This window comes from Drosophila rhopaloa, unplaced genomic scaffold, assembly GCF_018152115.1.
Source record: "Drosophila rhopaloa isolate 14029-0021.01 unplaced genomic scaffold, ASM1815211v1 contig_150, whole genome shotgun sequence".
In the NCBI taxonomy this organism is placed as follows: domain Eukaryota; kingdom Metazoa; phylum Arthropoda; class Insecta; order Diptera; family Drosophilidae; genus Drosophila; species Drosophila rhopaloa.
Window position 1 is genome coordinate 647,573 of NW_025335029.1, and position 22,005 is coordinate 669,577.

At 38.6% G+C, this 22,005-nt stretch overlaps 6 protein-coding genes across 11 annotated transcripts in view; 3 read left to right on the forward strand and 3 right to left on the reverse strand.

Annotated features, from left to right (window-relative positions):
* The window catches only part of LOC108037026 (IQ motif and SEC7 domain-containing protein 1), a 44,612-nt gene extending 39,808 nt beyond the window's left edge, over positions 1-4,804 (reverse strand). The window contains exon 1 of the mRNA XM_044456716.1: positions 4,097-4,804. Within this exon, the coding sequence (XP_044312651.1) occupies positions 4,097-4,452 (356 nt within the window). The 5' untranslated portion in view covers positions 4,453-4,804. The remainder of the gene's footprint in view (positions 1-4,096) is intronic.
* Positions 4,805-6,169: 1,365 nt separating this feature from the next.
* Positions 6,170-6,872, forward strand: LOC108048411 (nucleoside-triphosphatase THEP1). Its single transcript, XM_017129018.1, has 2 exons — positions 6,170-6,267; positions 6,339-6,872. The coding sequence occupies exons 1-2, from the start codon at positions 6,222-6,224 to the stop codon at positions 6,869-6,871; spliced, it is 579 nt and encodes a 192-aa protein (XP_016984507.1). The 5' UTR covers positions 6,170-6,221; the 3' UTR covers position 6,872.
* LOC108048410 (DNA-directed RNA polymerase III subunit RPC5) lies at positions 6,854-8,718 on the reverse strand. Its single transcript, XM_017129017.2, has 3 exons — positions 8,626-8,718; positions 7,494-8,567; positions 6,854-7,310 (listed from the first exon to the last, which is right to left on the reverse strand). The coding sequence occupies exons 1-3, from the start codon at positions 8,656-8,658 to the stop codon at positions 6,954-6,956; spliced, it is 1,464 nt and encodes a 487-aa protein (XP_016984506.1). The 5' UTR covers positions 8,659-8,718; the 3' UTR covers positions 6,854-6,953.
* A 578-nt stretch (positions 8,719-9,296) lies between these two features.
* Positions 9,297-10,348, forward strand: LOC108048408 (methyltransferase-like protein 22). The gene has a single exon (XM_017129014.2). It carries the CDS (start codon positions 9,391-9,393, stop codon positions 10,213-10,215), a length of 825 nt encoding a protein of 274 aa, XP_016984503.2. The 5' UTR covers positions 9,297-9,390; the 3' UTR covers positions 10,216-10,348.
* Positions 10,349-10,481: 133 nt separating this feature from the next.
* Positions 10,482-13,292, reverse strand: LOC108048409 (all trans-polyprenyl-diphosphate synthase PDSS2). Its single transcript, XM_044456756.1, has 3 exons — positions 12,583-13,292; positions 12,013-12,202; positions 10,482-11,564 (listed from the first exon to the last, which is right to left on the reverse strand). The coding sequence occupies exons 1-3, from the start codon at positions 12,945-12,947 to the stop codon at positions 10,758-10,760; spliced, it is 1,362 nt and encodes a 453-aa protein (XP_044312691.1). The 5' UTR covers positions 12,948-13,292; the 3' UTR covers positions 10,482-10,757.
* Positions 13,293-13,977: 685 nt separating this feature from the next.
* Positions 13,978-22,005, forward strand: part of LOC108048405 (mediator of RNA polymerase II transcription subunit 13) — a 28,855-nt gene continuing 20,827 nt past the window's right edge. For 2 of the 6 annotated variants that reach the window (XM_017129007.2, XM_017129012.2), the window contains exons 1-3: positions 13,997-14,142; positions 15,709-16,295; positions 21,338-21,653. In XM_017129007.2, coding sequence (XP_016984496.2) covers positions 16,227-16,295; positions 21,338-21,653 — 385 coding nt within the window. In that variant the 5' untranslated portion in view covers positions 13,997-14,142; positions 15,709-16,226. Of the gene's footprint in view, positions 14,216-14,470; positions 15,157-15,708; positions 16,296-21,337; positions 21,654-22,005 lie in introns of those variants that run through there. The other 4 variants (XM_017129011.2, XM_017129010.2, XM_017129008.2 and 1 more) reach the window with 4 other exon arrangements.

Genomic DNA, 22,005 nt, shown 5'->3' on the forward strand with positions numbered 1-22,005 from the left:
ACATACAATTTGATGAAATTCTTGGTAATGTTTTTTTCATTTCACCCATTTACAATAAAAATCACAGAGGTTCAATCCAGAATTTAAAAACCGCAAAAATATAATGACACAAAAGGCAATCGTAAATACCAGGATATAGAAAAATAATAAGGAAACACTGAAAAAGATAATTTAAAACCAGTCAAAAGCAAATCAGCAACATTAACAACTAAGTTCCGTTTTTATATTTACTTCTTAAGTTAAACTCTCAACAAGTCGAAAACAATAATAAAGAACACATCTGGAATAATAGAAACAAACCACAATAAATCTTTCGAAACCGCAAATTAAATACCGTAAATAACAAAAAACCAATTTAAAACCTTTACAAAAATCGTTTTTAAGTTAAACCTCAAAAAACCTTAAATACTAATAAACGACAATTATAAAACTTTATGGGTATGAGATAAAAACATAAAGCCACAACAGTTATTATAAAAAGTACGGCAAAACTCATATAAGCACTAGAACCACATACAATTCAGCATGTTATTATTGCAATTACTATCTCGTTTTCAACTCCGCCCCCTATAAAAAGTTTTTCCCATCTGCTGCTTGCATTTAGATCATCCAACCCACCATTGACCCGAAACTTGCATGTCCATTTGGCATATCTTTTAATTAAAACAAAAGTTTGCTCTCAAACCTCAAAGATATTTGCAGCACGCATGGCTTCCATTTTGACCACCAAACTCCAACCGGCAATCCCCCTTCACCTACGCCCCTCTCATTATGGGGGAAACCGCAATCTTCAGTCCAAATGTTGCATGCAAATGAAATGAAAGAGTAGTAAGAAGGGCAGAGAACTACTTCACCTACTAAAGTCACAGAATACAGTACACACTCATTAAGTAGTCGGAAAACGTTATCCCATCCTCCCCCTCGTGACCCCTCCTGCAAACCCCCAGCATGACCATTTTAAAGAGGGGCGTACGAAATTAATAGACTCTCCACTACACTCGCTTAATTATCACAAAGAGACCCAGAGCAACAGCAAAAACACTTTTCAAATGGGCAAGTGTTTTCCACCCCCCTCTCCCCATTTTCCCTGTGCGTGTGTCTGCTTTATTAGATGATGATAACTGGCTAATGAGTTGAACTCTGCGGCAAGCCAAACAACGACTTTGTAGCTACAGGGTTACAAAATATTATGACATTGCCATTGACATTATAAGATTATATTAACCTTAATAGTCAGAACACCTGTATAATAATCAGAAAAAATTAATTTGTTAGCCGAATATTATATTAGAGTTAAACCATGTTTTGGTACACATCTTAAATACAGTTCCATTATTTTTTTTAATTAAAAAATTTCAATAAAAGTTGGAATAAATATTATAACGTAAAACATTGCCAAACGTCAAGTATTTATAAGATCTGTTACATTAAAAGTTTCGAATTCGATGTTACATTATTTAAATATATTACAACGAATGCTTTTCTGTTACTTGTTTAGCACTAGATCCCATTTCTTCCTGTGTATTTTCCAACTGTGAGAGAGTATGAGTGAAGTGTGGAGTGACCAAATGCAGAAGTTACCCTGGGAAAAACAACAACCATAAGCAGAGGAACTTTACTCATAACTCAAAAAGCTGCCCGCACATTTTCAACAACATCTCTGATCTTGAGTTTTATGTCTCATCGTGTCATACTCTTCTCATAATGAAAGATATAACCAACTCGAATGCGACTCGGTGCGTGCGGCTTATCTTGTACAAACTATCTAAGAGTGAATCTAAGGTATGGTAAGCATTTGCACATTACATTTAGTTATGCTAATTGAAAGGTAAAAAATTGTGGTTCCTTTGGTTGGGGAAAAAAAGGAGAAATAAATTTATCGTGGTCATATTTACCTTATAAACAAAGAGTAATTGGCAAAACAGAAAACTGGCCTTGCTTAATTTTGTTGATTTAAAGATTTTCATGATTAATTTTATTAGTTTTGGGCCGTAGTTTCATTTAATAACATCTCAATTGGCATGCTCTGTAAATATCTTTGTTTATAGATATGAGTTTGTTTGGGTTATGTATTTAGAAATTTAAATGAATGGATATTGATAGATAAATATGGCTGTTGAATAAAAAGAACGAAGTGTTTATTTACTGATTTATTAACCAAATAGATTATTCATAAATTTACTCGAATTTTATGTTTAAAGTTCACAAGATTTATGAAATCTAATTTGAAAATTCTGATTGGAAAGTATTACTTTAGTTGAGGGATCATTTTGTGCTTGATATTATAAAGTCAATATTTAACCATTTAGATTAAAGTTTAGCTGATACATACACACACGAAATTGATAAGCTTTAATCAAATACGCGAATAGAATTGAATATTGAATAAACCATAACGTTTCTGAAAACTTCTTAGAGAGTATTTAAACTTTGACTGAAATCTCCGTTGAAATTCAAAAAATGTTGTAGTTTCATATGTTTTGCGAAGGTGAGCAGCGCGCAAAACAAAAACAAACAGAAAACGCAAAGCGAATAATTGGAAAAGCCCACGATTCTTCTCGCAGACCTTAAAGGCCAAGAAGCCCCGAAATAAAGAAAACGGTTAAAGATAACTGCGCTTTATTTGCGCCCACTTTGTGTATATACATATCTATTTTTCAGATTGTCTGCGGTCGGGCATGACCGCATGCAAAACAAAGTCAGGTACGAATATTGAGATATTTCCACCTTTATTCGGCTGTCAATGGCAAAGCCAGGCGTATCGTTATAAATATTTCTTTGCTTATTTACCCATGCATTTGTCGGGTTAATCTCCCAAATAAGTGATCGAAACTTGGTATTAACATTGAATTTCCGTGAGACTGTTCCTTATCTGCCAGAGTGCCACTATTAATTATCAGCAAGGGAAAACAGACTGATAGGAGCTTAAAACAAACAGAGAATTCGGTGTGTTCGATAGGGTGAGAGCAACTATGGTTCTAACAGAACAATGACTCATTCAATTTGGTAAAGAAAAAATATAACATTATCTAATGTTCTGGCCCAGATAAGCGCGAGTTTTTATGTACGGAAATTCCTATCGCGCGTTGCGCACTTAAAATTGCGACCACGACTGTGTCGATTAGCCCACAGGTAGTAGGGAGTGCAAAAAGGGGTTGCAAAAACCAAAAACCAGTAAGACGGACTTGTCAGCCTGCAGCTGCCAAGGTGGCAAGGACAAGGGGACGAAAATGTGACTCAACCAGAAGTTGAGTCAACAACGACACTCCAGGCAAGGAAATAATGAGGTTGGGGGTTAAGGAAATGCAGCCAAAAATGGCGATCACAGCCAAAAAAAACCCAAAAGGCCTCCTAAATGATTGCTTTATGACACAAAAAGCTGCTTTATAAATTAATCTTTAATATTTCTTCAAAAAAAGCTGATAACTTATAGCTAAGAAATCCAGCAAGGGTTTCTTGTTCCAAAAAGTATTATATTAGCATTTATTCTTTGAATTTCACTTTATTCGCCAAAATAACGAATACATAAAACACATATGTACATGTGAACCAATTTAGAGTTTATATAAATATATACCAATAAAAAACTTCAAAGGGCCTTGACATAGCTTTTGAAAATCAAATGCCGCCCTGATAAGAACCACTAAAAAAAGAACAAAAGCCCATACAAAATAAGAGGTCTGGCCGTGAATTCTTGTATGTATTTTTAAAACAAAATATATAGTAACAAAAAACCAAAATAATTATGAATGCCTCCTTCACAATATTTCAAATGGATGCTCTTGTTTCAAAGAGTAATTCAAGTAATATTCATTGATTAACTCAGTTCCAACGTTATCTCCAAATATTCCCAAAAAATCTATCTTTTAACGAATCTTAGTTTAAGAACTTTTTCTTTAAAAGCATTTAATAAATAAATATTTCATAAAAATTTCAAGGATTAACAACACATTTTTATTTATTAACAGACTTTTTCTTATGAGAATTCCAGTTAAAAATCCAAATGCACAATAAGAGAATGTGTTAATCTTTGGGCATAGGCCAAAAACACCCTTATAACCTTTTAAATATCTATTAATGATTGTCAGACACTTACTTCTCATCAAGATCCAGGGGTAACCTCTTGAGCTCCGACATATCCAGCTCGAGTCGCAGATTGGAGACCTCGCACAGCAGGCGATCCCGCTCGAGACTCAACTCCTTGATTTTGGCATGTAGGGCATTGTTCTCCCTGAGCAGATCGTCCACGTTGTAGGGGATCGGATGGTGGGGCAAGCCGATCGAAAGGGGCATGGAAACGGGTACAGGCATGGGCACAGCCCCCACTCCTCCAGGATTTTCCACGAACATCATGGAGCTGGCCATCAGCAGGGATTGTGTGGTCTGATGCAGGAGCAATTCCTGATCGCCGTCCGTGTTTTGCGACAGGTTCTTCAGATCGGCCTCGGACATTTCGCGGCTTTTGTTTATAACTTTTAGCGGATCGGTTGGTTGCACTTTTTTATGGCCAAAACATTATAGCCCGCCACGCACACGCACTCGCGCGAAGGGGGGAGGTGGAGGAGAGGCTGATAAAGCGGCGGGGAAGCGGAGGAGGAACAAGCAGGGCAACTTTAAATCTCACAATAAAAAGAACAGAAAATGCAGCTTGCTGCGAGCCAAAACTTCACGCGTACGCAATGCCCTTGGATTCCCCGGACTTCTCTGGTATTTCTCGGCACTAACACAACTAACCGCGAGCAACAATTGGATTTACGGATTTTCAATTCACGCGCGACGAAAAAACGGTGCGCTTCTCGGTCGACGTTTGGGGCTATATAGAGGTGGAAGACCGTCGATGCCACCATCGATGGCATCGATGTTTTCGGAACATCGGCTATATCGATGTATGGCAGCGCGTCATCGATTTTCTTCCATCTCTAACGAGTATTTAATTTTATCCGCCAAAAACATTGATGTTTCTAATCCTCTAGCTTGCCAAAGCTGGGTTAAAAAAAGACTGTGCAGTCAGAACTAGGTTTGTTGACAAACAGTAAAAAAAAAATAGAAAAAACAGGCCGAAAAGGTCCCTTAAAGGATATTCTAAAGTACCTCGGCTAGATAAATCTGCCGGTGTACAAAGAAATTAAAAAACAATAAAATGTATAATAACAATATTTTTTTTTTAATATAATGATTAACAATTAATGTAATGTTTATTAAATATTTGGGAAATGTAGTATTATTTGATTGGTTTATTTACCATATTACCATAATGTTTCTATCCTTTATTACAGTGGCGGATCCAAATGGTAAATTTCCCTTGGCCGCGAACCTGAATTTCACTTGTTTGCTGAAATCACCGCGATTTAGTTTTCGTTTTAAATTTCCCCAAGAATCGTTCTGATCGCCACTGTTTATTACCTTATTCGCGAACTCTACTTTGTTTGTAGTTTCTTTAAACTAAAAATTTTTATTCGCAAATCGTGAAGTTTCGCATCTTCGTGAGTTTTTAAGGACTAGAATAGTTTTTGAGGAATAGAATTACTGCAACTCTAAAATTTACATACATATTTGCGTTTTCCGCTTCCGCCTTTACTTTTGTTTCCGCTTCGCCATTTACTTCCGCTTTGGCTCTCACTTCGGCTTCCGATGTTGTGCATTCGGATCCGAAGCCACCACCTCGACACCCGAATTTAGCAGAACAACATTTTCCTCTTCGGCCAGAGCCTGGTATCGTCAACATCCTCCTCCTCCAACAACGATTGTCACGCGGTCCACGATTGTGGTGACCGAAAGCGGTATTCTACCCACTCAACTTAAAAAATGTAATTTTGTGGACGTGGCAAATGTGAGTCCACCTTCTCAAGTGCCGCAGACTGCATTAAAAGTGTTGTAAAAAACCAGCAGGGGCTGGTATAAAACCCATTAAAAACCATGCCTATTCAAACATTTTACAAATAGTGAATAAAAAAAAATAAAAAAATTAAATAATAAAATAAAGACTTACAATTATTTGAGATTAAACTTAGACTTCAATTTAAGGCATCCTTAAGAAGACGTTTGCCTTTCATGTTAAAGGGTTTCTATTGTTAGCTTTTATATTACTATATCGATGGTTTACAAAATATAAAGTGTTGGAAATTGGAACTACTTTTAAATAATAAATAATAGCCCATTCCTGGTTGATCTAGTTCACCGATTCTTTAAATTTATTATAAAAATAAACCGGCTAACCCGAAATGGAAAAGACGATTTTAACGACTATAATAATTACTGGACCACCAGGTACTCTTCTTTAAGTATTTTTAAATGCAAATATGTATTTAAATTTATATAGTTGTCACTCCGCATTTTAGGTATAGGTAAAACAACGCTGGTTCGCAATATCTGTTCAAATCTGCAAAATAAAGGGCACCTCATCCAAGGATTCTACACGGAAGAAGTTCGAAATGCGGGAATTGGCCAAAGAATTGGATTCGATGTGGTTTCGCTGGAAGGAAAACGAGGAATTCTTTCACGAGAGAATCCTCCAGATCAACTGCGTCGCCCGAAAGTGGGAAGGTATTCGGTGTTTGTCCATGACTTTGAGGATCTCATTTTGCCGCTGCTGAATTTCAAGGACTGTCGGCCAGAACCAGAGCTCTTGGTTATCGACGAAGTAGGCAAAATGGAGCTGCTTAGCAAGCGTTTTGAGTCGGCCATGGGTTATGTATTAAAGAACAAACTACCCGTAGTGGTCACCATACCCGAAAAAACAAGCTTACCCTTGGTGGAGCAGCTTAAAAAAACACCAGGCTCTGTTCTCTTCCAGGTGACCAAATCCAATAGGAATACTTTGGCAGCGAAAATTATTGATCTGATTACAACGTCGTTGCTTGTAACAAAATAAACTTGTTGGTCTTTTTATTAGTGCCTAGATGTATAAGACTTGTGCTCCCGTTCCTCCGCCTTTGGGAGGTTATCTTCTGATGCTACGCGTCCACGAATCCTGTAGCTGGAGGATTCATTGCAGGCGGCGGCATAGATGACGATAACGACTGGGACTCACTCTTCCTCGTGGATCTCTTGCGCACTCGCTTCGTTTCCCTGGCCCAGTCCATTTCGTTGTAGTGCTGTTCGGAGGCGGTCCAGTGGTACTCCTGGCGTCCCACCAACTCTGGATACTTTTGCTCGAATTCCTTATCCGGTGGCAGCAACAGTTCCCAACGTTTTGTAGTGTTCACCCTGGCCACGGTCCTCAGAACATCCAGTGTTTCCGCAGGTGGCAACTGGGTGGCGGCCATCACCTGAGTGCGGAACAGGTAGGGCGTGCGGGAGAAACGGAAGAGCTGGGAAAGGAATGTAAGTAATTAGTGAGTGATAAATACAACCTGAAGGCTAACAAATAAATTCAGATAAAAATTAAATCAAAACAGGACTAAATACGTATAAGTGAAATTGAGATCTTTAAAAATAAATCAATTTTTTCCAGAAAACTAGAAAATCATATTTCAATTTTTCTTTCGACTTACTATGTAGTCCCTGGCGCGAATCATCTGTTCCGCCGATACTCCGTTGGCATGGGAGAGCATCTTTTCGGGGAAGACCACTTCTGATCGTGGCACCCAATTGCCGTGCAGCAGGATACCCACCTGGGGCAGCAGAGCGAGCACCTTGTCGGCCGGTACATGTGGATCCACATGCTCCGTGAGTATTCCGATCACATCGCTAAACGACAACATCCGGGCATCCCTGAGGAGCACCGTAAGCTGCTCCAGCAGCGGCATACTCTTTAACATGGCCTTGTTGTAGACTGGAAGAACTTGAGCGGCGGCAGTAGCAGCAGTTGATGTAACAATCGGCTGCACATGCTCATCGTAGGGCAAAAGCTTGCGGAGATAGTCGCCAGGACCAAGGGCCAACGCCTGACTGCCCTGATGACTGGTGGCGAAGAGTTTCTGGCGCTCCAGTTCCGCGGTGGGTGTGCCCCTCGAATGCCAGTAAGCCTCGCACCAAGGTTCATCCGCTATTCTTTGCACAAAACCATCGTAGGTGCCGGCTCGTTGCTCCTTGCCGCTGTTTTTTGCATTACCACGGGCAAACTTCACCGTGACCTGTTGCAGCACTTCGTCTTCGTCCATGTCCTCCGTTTGGGCCTTTTGCTCCGCCTTCTTGCGCTTGTCCTCCTTATCAAAGTGGGTAAGAGCTGGACGCATTTGGACAATCGAGGTAAGTGGTGAAAGATGGAACTCCCGATCCGTATAAATGCCCACAATGTACTTGGCCACATCGGTTAAAGATCGTGTGCTGGTGAAGGCCTGTTTGTCCATAATGCCACGTTTGTATGTGGGTCGTTCCTGGCCTTTTGGTGGCACCGCTCCAAAGGTATTTTTGCCATCAGCTGCCACCGCAAATTGTTCGCCCTTGAAGCGATCAAAGTGGGTGGACTCAATGTCCAGGCCAAAATCCACTTTCACCTCCTGGGCGATCGGTTTCACACAACAATTAACAATCACGGAATCATCGTGGTTCGGGAGTTCTGTTTTCGTGGGGTATTGGAAGAGGTACAAGCTGTCCTGCAGGTTCTTCGACAGGAACACAGGTATCTGGCGGGGATTGATGAGGGATTATGTATAGAATGGATGGTGCCACACCCAGACTCACCTCCTCCACAACGGGATCGTCCTCGTCTTCCATGATTCTTTTAAATTCGGATGGAACTGTCTTCTCTCGGTGCACGCCTAAATTGGCAGTGTTGTAAAATGGTTTCAGTGTTTTTTAACTAGCACTGGAACAGCTGTTTGATACAGTGGGATATAAATGAGAATATGTTTATCATTAATATTATTATAACGTCTGACCAAAAATTACGCATTTATATATAAATATAAATATACTTTAATATATAAATTAACTTTAATATCTAATTTATTTTCAATGACTAAAATATGCCCCGAACAAATTAATATAGTTCATTTATTTTCTTTTCGAAAAATTTGGACAACAAAAGCTTAATAAATGTCCATTTAAGCAACCTTAATTTTTTTAAGCAAAATAAATTCTTTAAATTTGTAGAATATTTCTCTAGTGAGCTTTTAAGCACTATATAACCTTCATAACAAATTTTATTTAAAAAAATTAAATTGTGTTTCATATAAAATGAAGCCAAATAAATATTTAACTTAAATTAAGTTGAAATTAAAACTAAAAACCATTGATTATTTAATTCCAGTGAAACACAAAAAAATAAATATTTTGCCAGATCTGACCCACTGTGCAAAGACAAAGTTCAAAATCAATTTTCCCTAAACCGATTGGCGATACCGATTTGTAATCGTCCACGACGCCCGGGGAAAATGTCTCGACCGACCGCAACATTAAACATATATATTCTATGTGCTCTTGGCCCGATGCATACATAACCCGATCATGTTCACGGTCACGTCGGAGATCTACGGCGAGAACAATTACCAAACGACCCGCGATGGAGGTAAAGTGGTGTCCAAATTCCGTTTTATCTATCCGGAAGAAAAGCTAGCGAGGATTACAGCGGATAAGGATGGTGACCTTGAAGTGCCAAGGCCAAGACGTGGCGTGATCGAATTGGAACATTCAGAGGCCACGGAACTCCGTTTGGTAGGATTGCAGGTGTGGCGAGGAGCCCTTCTCCTGGCGGACTACCTCTTCTCGAAAATAGAAGAGTTCTCTGGCAAAACAATAATGGAACTCGGAGCTGGTGTAGGTCTGACCAGCATCGCAGCGGGTATACACAATGCCGGCAGGATCTACTGCACGGATGTAGATCTCGGCTGTATTCTAAAATTAATCAACGGAAACGTCCAAAGGAATTCCAAACTCCTAAATGGTCAAGTCTCTGTTCTGGAGTTTGATTTCCTTGCCCCAAAAGAAAAACAATCACAGGAGCTCCTGGAAGCCATCGACAATAGTGATATAATCCTAGCTGCCGATGTCATCTATTGTGATACTTTAACCGACGCCTTCATCTCCGTGGTGGATCATCTACTTGACCGAGGACGCCAAACTGGCAGGCCCAAAACCATATATATGGCCTTGGAGAAGCGTTATGTGTTCACGCTGGAGGATTGCGATTCGGTGGCCCCCATGTACGAATACCTCATGCGGCAGACTGCCAATAGGCCCTGGAATATGGAGCATCTACCTCTGGATTTCCCACAGTATTTCGAGTATGATCGCTGCAAGCAGCTGGTGCTGATCAAGATCACCGGTCGATAGAGGACTTAAAGACGTTCCGCTTATTAGATTCAATTTACAACTTTATGTACCTTATTTAACTTGTTAAATTATGACTTTGTTAAGTTAGGTTGAGTTATTACTTGAATTAAACTAATACTTTTGGCGTTATGAATTTAAGCGTTTTTAAATAAAACTGCTGGAAATTATTACAAAGGAACCCATAATATATTGTGGCAACTGTTATTCAAACATAGTTATCCCAGCTTCAATTATCTTTCCAATTACTTAAAAATAAAACATTAAACTTTTTATTGTCAAGTGTTTATTCATTAACCAAACATTTAAGTATAAAGTCTATGCACTATTTTAGAGACTTCAAAAACTTTTTTAAAATAATCATTTTTGTACTTGCACCAATATGCAAATTAACAAAACGAAGCACAAAAACCATAATTTGTATTTTAAATTACTCCGTCTAAGATTAGTCAACAATGTCTGCAATAATGAAGAATGACCCAATGGAATAAATACAACTAAACTAAGCCCTGAACCCGTGAAAAATCAGCAATGATTGTTTGGGATCAGAGATCCTGCATGGCCAGAATGATGTTCTCCAGAGCCTGTCGAGCATCCGTGGCCGGAAAATGTTGCAGAACGGCCAGAGCGGCTGCCGTGTGTTTCCTCTGTAGTTCCTTGGTTTTCACCAACGCCGGACCGGCTAGGATTGCCTTGTGGATCTTGTCGTAGTCGATATTATCCACCGACTGCTTGCCCGCCTCCAGTTGGGCATACATGCCAGGATCATGCTCCAAATGGAAGAGAACTGGAGCACTAACCAGGCTAAAGGTAACATCCAGTGGGAGTTGCGGACACTGAAAGGGTTCGGCATCCAAGCAAGCCTGCCAAGCGAGCGCCAGATGTTTGCCAAAGCGGTATGCATGCCGCTGAAGTTCCTCACTCTGCCCGGCCAACTTCAAAGAAGCTTGACAGGATTTTCCCAATAGACTACCAGCATTAAGTATATTGCGGCACTCCCATTCTTCCTCAGGATTTCCAAGAACCTGAGCAATGGGCATCGGAGTCATCACGTCGTGCTCGTTAAAATCCACTCCAACACTCAGAGAGGGTCGCTGGAAGGTTCCCGGTTTGTAGGGCAGCGGATTGTTCTGTTCATCCCGCTCGCCAATAAATTCGGATTCTGAGAAGTCACGCACCGCCGACGAAATGAGCTCCACCACTTCCTGGTTGCGCAGGTTGGCCAATTCAGCACTGGAATGGCCCAGCAAATAGTCGCCAGTCAGCAGGCCTATCTTATTGCCAAAGGACATGTCGTCGTAAGTAGCCACATCCTGGCCAGCCTGTGTGCTCGACTGTAGGTTAACCACGCTCTGAAAGAAGATACAAAAAATATTAATTTAGATATATTTTAAACCTTTTAAAGATGCTTTGAGTAGTTAATTAAGGAGTTTATTAATAAGGAAAATATATTCACGATTGTTGAATATCCTGTTAAAGATCCGTACTTAATTATATCTTTCGTTAAATACATCGATCTGTGAAACCCTTTTGAATTTGTTTGATTACCAAAACTAAATTCCAATCTAAACCGTGTAGTTCAATGAAAACTTTATGATAATTTCGTCTCCTTTGTCAAATAAATTTGTGGAAAGTTATAGCCATCTGTACAGCTTGTAAGCTGCTAGACTAATTTGCATAAAAACGGAGCTGATTTTTGTGGCTCAACTCAATGGAGACTTTTTATTGTGGATTTAACTTCTGAATATTTCCTTTTATTTAGTTTATGAGTTACCCTTAAGTTAATTTTTTCCAACTTACATTGTGCACCAAATGTGAGATCCTGATCATCTCGGTGACCTCAGCCAGAGCCCTTTGTGAGTGGAGCACTCCAGCACTCTTATCCTGCTCCACATCGGGAACACTAGGAGCATGTCCTGCAGCCTTGGATACCAGCAGCACTATTAATCCCCAAGCTTGCATCGTGTTCTTTCCATTGTATAACAGGTGTCTGAAATAAAGATTTTTGATTATTTAGTACTATTTTACATTACAATACAATATATTTAATCACATCATATTAAAAATGGAAGTCACTAAGGTTTAATTAACTTTTAAAAGTTCATTAATTATATATATATAATATATATATTTTTTAAGATTCTATATACTTATTGTTAGTCTCAATTCAGAGAAGATCCAATAAATAAAATGTAAATGTAACAAAAAAAAAATTAATTATAGTTTCACACATATAAAATTATTACATATTCGTATTTATTTAAATAATCTAACTTTGGAAAACTATTAAAAAATTAAAACAGAAATTAAAAAAATTGATTTTAAGACAAATTTTAATACTGTAAAGTTGACCTTTGGGACGGAACTCACTTGGCTGTCTTCATCAGCGGATGGGCGCTACCCACCAGTTTGCGCAGGTGCAGCGCCACATTGGCGATCTCGTCACTGAGCAACCAGCGCAGGCTCAAAAAGGATGTGGGATAGCCGACGATCCTTTCCGCCTCGCTGACCGCCCTATTCCAGTCGTGTCGCGGAGGCGGGGTCGCCACCTGTGGACTGGAATGCTTTCCACTGGCCGTCGACGTTGCCGTCCAGCGATCTTGTTGGTGTTGTTGTTGTTGGAAAGTGAAAGTTTGCAGCGCAGGCGCAACTTTAAAGTTTTGAAATCCCTGCATCTCCGAGGGAATCCTTCGTCGCAGCTGTTGCATAATCCTTAACCCACTGGCGCGGTACATGGTTATCTCCTATTATTATTTGCCTACAAAACCACAATTATTTACAATAGCTGGTGAGAAAATCGCGTTTTTTAGCTCCGCTCCGCTGAATCGTTCGTCGAAAAGTGAAATCTTCGAGGTCCGCCGCTGCCTGCGTCGCTAGCTTCTTCTTTTCGGGCGGCCCACTTTTACAGTTGGTCGCTCTCAGGTGGCCAAGCGTTCTGTTTGTTTTTATTGCCCCACGCAGTGTCATGGAATTTGGGTGGTGGAGGATGCAGGGGGTGGGGTGGTGCTTTGGCGGTCTTGAACGGAAAACAGGTTTTCGCACGGCAGCGCCGTTTTGCGGCACACTTTTTGGCCATGAGCGGTGCAGTGCGGTCACACTTAGAGATGGATATCGGTGAAGCGGCTGTTGCATGCAATGCACAACCGTGCTAGAAATGGTACGATATATTTTTGGTTACAACAGTTTAAAATATGACAACAATAAAAAAATATGGCAAAATTAATCAGTATAAATTATAAATAAACAAATGATATCGACTTGCTGATCCCTTGATTGTGGGAATTTTAGTAGGAATAAAGCAAATATGTTCTAAATAATATATTATACATAATTGTCGGATAATCTGAAGTAATACTAATAGCTTATATGCTCTTGTTATTGGCTCGAGCTATCGATTGCCTAACTCGATTATCCTGTCCTCATTGAGCTTACTCCACAAATTTAACAGCTGTTTTCTGTTTGGATTTTGCTGCGGAGCTCCACTTAACTTTACTTAACTGCTAGACAGTGCATTTAAACATTTTTAGTAGGCTTCGACTTGAGTAAATTGCATATTGAGTGTGTTATAACTTTGTGTAATAACTAAAGAGAAATTGTTTACAAAACTTGGTAATATATTTTGGTATGACCATTTTTCATGGTTCAAATGACGACCATTTTGCGGTGTGGCCGGAGGGTCCTATTTAGTAGGGTAGTTTATCAGCCATTCGAAAATACTTCTTGGAAGTGTTGAAAGAGCAGGATTTTTCGTCGAACAACACTGGCTACGCCGCCGACGGCAAGTTTTCCCTGATATTGTTGCGAATTGTTATAAAAATCGATCGCAGATTTTTCCGTATGTGAATGCGAAAAAGAAAGTGGCACAAAATGTAAAAAACCAGCGAAAACTAGATCGGCAACCGAAAAAACACCGAAAATATCAAATAAAACGTAAAAAAAAAGATCAAAAAATGCAAATGCAAAAGCGAATGCCCGAGAAGTGAGAGGGTGTACGTGTGTGTGTGTGAGTGAAAGAAGAGCTGCAACAAATTAAATATAAATAATAGTGCCAAGTGCCGTTGTATGACAAATAATTGTGGCGCAAAATGATTAAATCGCATTTAAGCCGTGCTTAAACATTGCAGCGGAAATGTTCAATAGTTTTTAATTGCTCTAGCGGTTGCTGCCCCGGCGCTGTGTGTGTGTGAGTGTGTGGGAGAAAGAGGAGTGGAAGGAGAATGTAAGAAGAGGAATATGCAACAACTGTGCGATTTGTAGTTATCGGTGGCATTTTTTTTAGCTTTTTCGAGTGGCCGAAAGTAAAAATCTGAAAACCTGAGGTGTACACACATTACTGCCCAGAAACAGAGGAAACAGGGCGAAAAGAAAACTACGAAAGTGGTTGCTCTGCCATGTAGGTGTATGTGTGAGTGTGTGAGAGGAATGCTGCCTGTCTATGTATCACGTTTCGCATACTGTGTTTGTGTCTGTGTAGTGTTGTATAGTGCATAAATTATGGAATTTCGGATTTCTTTCGAGTTTCGTTTTAGTTTCAGATTTTTCCCTTAATCGATCTGTTCTCTCTCTCGCTTGAAAAGGTTGCATCCCCAAGAGATGCACAAAGAGCGAGAGAGAGAGAAAAACAGACGCCGCCACTAACGCACACGCACACCAATGCAAATGCAGTTAGCTGGTAAAACTTGTTTTCTCCCTCTCTCTCTCTCTCTCTCTCTCTGCAAAAAAGAGCAAAAGCCGCTATTCGGCCGCTACTCGTTCTCTCGCCACTCGCCGCTGCTACAACTACAAACAGACAGACTATATACCTTATATATGGCCGATTCAAAGCTAGGCGAGCAAAATTTCCATTGTGTGTGGCGGCCAGCGTTCGCAGTCGGTTCGAAAATTTCTGACTCGTCATTTGTGCGCAAAAAAACACAAAATACTTCGCCAGAAATGCAAGCCTGAGTAACAGATTAAATATAAATATTTGAAAGTACTGTTAGCTTTGAAAAAAGGTCCGCTGACAATCGGATATTTGTGTGTGTGTGTACCCGCTAGTGTTTGTGTTGGTGTTTCCCTATTACTCATCTCTTCTTGTGCTAAAAAAAAATGTTCGTTCTCTGGTTGAAAAGGATTTAATTTACTGGGTTCGATTTGAATAATGAAGCCGAAAAACTCTTACCTATTTAATTTTTTGTCTACATCAACGATTAACGAAAAATCCAACGACTTTCATCGTCGTTTGTGTGTTTCTAGAAGTAAATCTGTGTGTGTGTATGTGTATACTCGCTGCATTCGGATGAAAAAAAGTCAATTTCTGAGTCGCTCTCTTTTCGATGAATGAAACAGCGAATGAACGAACCCTTGTAATTGAGGTATATATGTGTGTGTGAGTGTAGCAACAAATAAGGTGAAAAAAACAATAAGAAAATTAACTAATAAACACAAGATTGCAATAATCTTGAAACTAAGAACAAGTAAAGAGTGTAAAAAAGTCTAATTGTTTTTATATTCCAGCTATAACAAACAACAACAACAACAGCAACATGCATAATTCTACAGTGTGTGTGTTTCATTGCCAAAGCAACGTTTACGTTTAAATTCTCTCCTGAGAGAGAGCAAATAAATACAAAATACACATAAATAAATAAATAAATCAAATCAAAACCAAACAACCAAACATCAAATAGCAAATTACAAACATAATTCAACAACAAAATATCGAAAGCAAAAAAACGAGACGAAAGAGAGTTTCAATATTTGTGTATCCGTGTGTCTCTCACTCTCTCTCGCGTGTGTGTCCGTGCCTATATCTGTGTATGTGGTGTGTGTGTCTGCGTGCAGCAGAATCAATAATAAAAAATAATATCCCAAAAAAGAAGAAAAATCAAGCAAGCAAATGTGCAAAATACTAGAGAATTTAGAAATTATCAACAAATAACAACACTGGATAAATAACAATAATAGCAATACACTATAAGCAACAACGTTGAGAAAATGAGGTGCTGCTGTGCGAAGAAAACAAGCCAAGAACTATGACGCATCAAAATCATCAGACAAACGGCGCAAGTTTGGAGGATTGCCACACAAACTTTTACGCCTTGGTGAGTGTTTTTTGTTGAGTATTTTGCATTTGTTTTTATTTTACCATGAGTTTATTTCACTAGAAAATCTAGGTCAGTGAGGACTCAGGGGGGAGGGGAGGCATGGGGTAGCTTGCGGGGGTGTGTCACCCACACAGAGCCAAAAGTAAACCACCGATCATGGGATCTCTCCCCATCTCATTCTCTGATCGATTGGCAGCAAAGGCGACGCCGGCCAGCGCCAGCTGTTTATCGTTATCGCTTTGCAGATGCTTCGCGAAGAATCAAAAATAGTTTAGATAACAATAGTTGCGAAAAAAAAACAAAACAGTTAAAATTTGGGACTTTTCTTTAGTAATTTTCCAGGACCTTTTCTAGTTCCCTAGTTCAAACCTCATTAAATAGTTTTTTTAACATTTTTGATTTGATTCATAAAGTTCACATTGGGTCGTTATAGTAATTCTTATTTTATTTCCATAGGCTTTTACAGATTCAAAATTTATTCATGAACAAGTCCATTATTTTAACGTATCTTTTGTATCTTCGGGAAACAGCTTAATTAATTATTTTTAAACTTCATGATCAATCATCTTAATTAATCAAATACAGATGACTTTAATATAAAAATTGAAATTTATAATTCGAAAAAAATGTTACAAAAATGTAAACTGTGTAGATCTATTACATTTTTAACAGCTTTAAATATTTTGCACATGATATTTTTATTTATAAATATTTTATCCTTTCTAAAAGTTTAAATTTTAACCTTAAATGCAAAAATCGTATAAATCCTTATATTATAATTAAAGTAAACATTTTTGGATAATCCTAAAAACTAATCATTTGGTTGGTCGGTTCAGGTCTATTAAGTTATGTAGATAGTCAATTATTTGGATGTACCATATCCATTGGATAGAATATTTTAATTTGTAGAAACTTCAGTTTTTGGTATATCAGATTACTGGGTGTTTACTGTAGCTGTAAAAACGTCTGTCTTTGTGGCAACTGGCGGCTGTTGCTCTGTGGCTTTGTGGGTTTTGTTTTGTAACTGCGGCTCGGTGACTTTGTGGCCCATAACAGGTTCTCCTTCTCCCCCAGTCACAAAAGTCGAGACTAAAAACTCAAAACCCGCGACTGAATACTTGGGTAGTACGACTAGTTTGTTGGTCCCGCTTGTGATTGTTGCTATTGTAGTCTCTTCTCTTTGGCATATTTCTTTAATGAATCTTACGGTGGAAAGAGGAGATAGGTGAAACGAAAGACATACAAAAGCCGAAAAAAACGGAAAAGCCGAAAGAAAAAGAGGCGATGACGACGACAATGCGTACAAGTCAACGTGCTCCACTTTCCCCTCTCTTTATCTCTCCCTTCCGCTGGCTCTCTCTCTACTTACAACTCTCTTGGAGAGTTTTGAGCAGCCTAAGGGGAAGAGGAGGAGGAGAGGCTGACGCCAACGAAATAACGAAACAATAACAAACGCGCCAAACTTTCTCTGAGCAAGGCGACAGAGCGAGACGGCGAACAAGAGAGCAGTTTGAACTTGAGAGGCACGCGCGCGTGAACAAATACAAATGCAAACACATAAAAAGCATAAGCATGTCGGAATGATAACAGCAAAAGAGTGGGAAACACGCTCTCTCTCGCGCTCTCGTTGAAGGATTGCAAAAAGCGAGAGGGAGAAAGATAGCCAGTACAGTGGCCAGATAAAAGATAGAAAAAATCAACCTACGAGATAGCTCGCCCAAAAATAAAAGCCCAAGCCAAAAAACCGAAAACCGAAACGAAGAAAAAGCAGCGAGACGAAATGAGAGCGAAAATAAAGACACACAAAAATGGCCAAATCCGAAGAGAAGAGGAGGCAGCGGAAGAATGTGGAACATTTTTGTCGTCAAGACGGTGTTGTGGAAAAAAGAGAGGGCTTGATAATTTGGGGAGAATGGCCGGTTCGGGGGAATACCTTTGGGTGTGCTGGTGTGCGTACGCCAGCCCGCCTCTACATGTTTGTATGTATGTAAAGGTGCAGTTATTTATTTTGGCCCCATCTCGCTTTGGCCCATTGATTTTGCACTGCTTTCTCAGTTGCCACTTGCCACACCAGAAACTTGTTTCCATTTTTCACAGTTACTTGCATCTCAAAACCTCATAAGTCGAGTTTCCCTAACTCAAAATATCTGAATGTTAGAGGAGAAATACAACATTTTGAATACACAAGTCCTTTATTTTTAAGAACGATGTTTGGAATCAAGTATTTGAATTTTGTTTGCGAGAACTTTCTTTTTCTAATTCGTTTTAAGCTTTTAAATGCTTTGAATATAAAACTGTGCGCTACTAAAATTACAATTTTAAATATTATGTGTTCTTTGATTTAAATAAAATAATAACAACTTTATGATCAAAAAAATATTTTATTTGTCAAATAGAGCAAATAAAAACTACAAGTATTACTTAAAAAGTTAAAAGCAGCATTTTCTTTTCATAACTTTAAACTGATTGGTTTCGTTTAGGTAATGGTTTTGCATTAAAAGTTAAACTAGGGCCACGGTTATAAAATTAACCGATAAATTTATGTTTTACAGTTTAAATTTAATCTCTGATTAATAGGGGTATGTTTTATTAAATTTCAGTAGGTTTGGCTTAATGCTGTCAAAGTTTCTGTGAGTAGATTTTAACTTTTTATTTGCAATTTCGTAGAAGTTTCAAGTTTTTATTTGGAATTGGGGATTGTTGTATAAAGCCAACGCAACTCTGCAACGGAAGCCGCCAATGACGACCCCAAATGGCTAAAAAAGCTAAAAGCCAACGAGCCCAGTTAGTCAAGTCACTCATTCTTCTTTTCCTCAGTGCTTCTCTCTTGATTTCGCTTTTTGTTTCTTCTTCGGTGCCCCCAAGTTTTTCTTGTCTCTGCTGCAGCTCCTCTTCCGCTCCTCGCTCTTCTTTCCCCCTTCCTTGACGTTTTTTTCGTGCTTTTGTTTTGAGTTGCGAGGCAGCGGAAGATTTTCGAGCTTCGCTTTGGTCGTTTTTATTGTTGTTGGTGCTGCCAAGTGCAATGAGGAATGTATCTTTGTGCGATTTGCAAGATTTCGCAACACTGGTAAAATAGTGGGCAACAATTCAAGATAATAATCGTTTTTGCATAGATTGACATACACAGAAAAAAAAGATTTGAAACAGATTTCCTAAAACATAATTGTAGCACCATACAACACCATTAAAATCAAGTTAATTGTATGCAAATACTTTGTAGATGTATATTTTAAAAATGTTGACCATACATATGTGAAGTTAAAAAGAACACAAGAAATAAAAGCTATCAGAATTAAAAGAAACTAAAAGTTTAAAAAGTAAATAATTTTCAATATTAAGCCTCACTTAGGTACTTGGTCAGCTAAATAGTCTTAGTATCAGATATCTTCCACGTAATACGCATAAAACAACCTAAATTGTTTTAATTTCCAAACCTTCATATTCATTACAAGTTCTTCAGATCGTGACAAAATCATAAATTAGTAATTCAAGCAAACCTCATTTTTAGATTTTTGCGTTTAATGTTAAGCTTATTGGCTTTATTTAAAATCGAAATCTCAGTGAGTCAGAAAATAAATGATGACTTTATTTTTAAATTTGAAAGGGATTTCTTAATTTATGAAACTGAGCAGCTAAGATTTCACAAACTATTGCGAATCATTGTGAAATAACATTAACTACCTACCTATAGATTTAAAAATGGATTCGGATCATCAATTTAATGGGTCATTAAATTCTTTTTTTTAAGTGAAATAAAAAACTGCTTATCGTTTTCTTGTATTACGAAAGTAGTAATCGACTAAAAATGTTATATTTAGGGGTTCTTTTTTATTTTTACAAATTTTGGAGGTTAACCAATTACTATCGATATCTCCGATTTCAAATTACTACTATCAAGATATTTATGTGCAAATTAGGTGGAGGTAATCCAATGAACTTCCTTTTCGAAATAAATTATGTAGTACTTTTGTGACTTTTCTTTGTTCAGAATATTTCCTAAACAGCTGCAATAACAAATCTTGAGTTAAGTCTGATATTGGCCTTACCGTACGTCATTTATAAAAAAGTATAATATGGGCATAGATCTTTCGTCACAGCGGGGTAAACAAATGATAGGAGCTTCTTTTTATACCCTTGCAGAGGGTATTATAATTTTGGTCAAAAGTGTGCAACGCAGTGAAGGAGACATCTCCGACCCTATAAAGTATATATATTCTTGATCAGGATCACCTCCTGAGTTGATATAGCCATGTCCGTCTGTCCGTCTGTCCGTCCGTCCGTCTGTCCGTCTGTCCGTCTGTCCGTCTGTCTGTCCGTCTGTCTGTTTCTACGCGAACTAGTCTCTCAGTTTTAAAGATATCGAATTGAAACTTTGCACAACCCTTCTTTCCTTTGCCGCAGTATATAAGTCGGAACGGCCGGGATCGGACGACTATATCCTATAGCTGTCATATAACTGAACGATCGTTAATGCCATAACTTTGGTGTTTGTAAAGTTAGGAAGTTGAGATTTTCTATAGGTTTTATATTTGGCCAATCAATCTGACCTACCGAATTTCATGAGAATCGGCCGACTATATCTTATAGCTGCCATATAACTGAACGATCGGAAATGCCATAACTTTGGTGTTTGTTAAGTTAGGAAGTTGGGATTTTTTGGGTTTTATTTTTAGCCAATCAATCCAACCTATTAAATTTCATAAGGATCGGCCGACTATATTCTATAGCTGCCATATAACTGAACGATTGGAAATGCCATAACTTTGGTGTTTTTAAAGTTAGGAAGTTGGGATTTTTGATGAGTATTAAGAATGCATCATATGAATAATTTTGGAGAATATAATTTACAGAGTATTCTGCAAGGGTATATCAACTTCGGCTCCGCCCGAAGTTAGCTTTCCTTTCTTGTTTAAATAGATAAAGATGTTTAGTAGTAGTTATCAGTTAAGTGTATTACACAACCTATTTGTAATTAAGTCTGGCTACCATTACCTGCTTTAATACGCATTAATGACCAATTCTTTATTAATATTTTACAGACTGATTTATGTGGAATAAAATGGAAGAAGTTCGTTAACGGGGAGCGGCCGAACGCATCAAGCGATCCTTTGGCAGACCCAATACTTCGCTCCTATTCGCGATGCATCCAGGCGGACATGCTGTGCGTCTGGAGGAGGGTCCAATCCACGAAAACGGACAACGCCGAACCCAATGCCTTAACCTTCGAGATCACCACCTCGACCAAGGTTCACCCGCCCCTTTCGCTGGCCGCCGCTAAGGAGCTTTGGATCTTCTGGTATGGCGAGGAGCCCGATCTCAATGAACTGGTCGACGCCGAGCTGATCAGAGTAGCGGGTAAGTTGTCATACCTTTTTTTGGGAACGAATTTGTAACAACTAGACACTGCAATATTTAACCAAAATTTACAAACTGGTGGTAAACTTGTGTGTCAATTAAAATCTCTTAACCTAAAATGAGACTACAATTTGAGTTTAATAGAAAAAAATGTATTTTCCTGAAATATAGTTGAAAACCTTATTGGAAGAATACATTTAAAATTAGAAGTTAGCTCATTTTACCAAATATATATGAACCGGGAAACCTTTCTAGCATGCTAAAAAATAAGTGTTACATTCAAGATTGATTGTAATATTTTCTCCCTCTCTCTTTCTCTCCCACACACACAGATACTCACGCACACATGCAA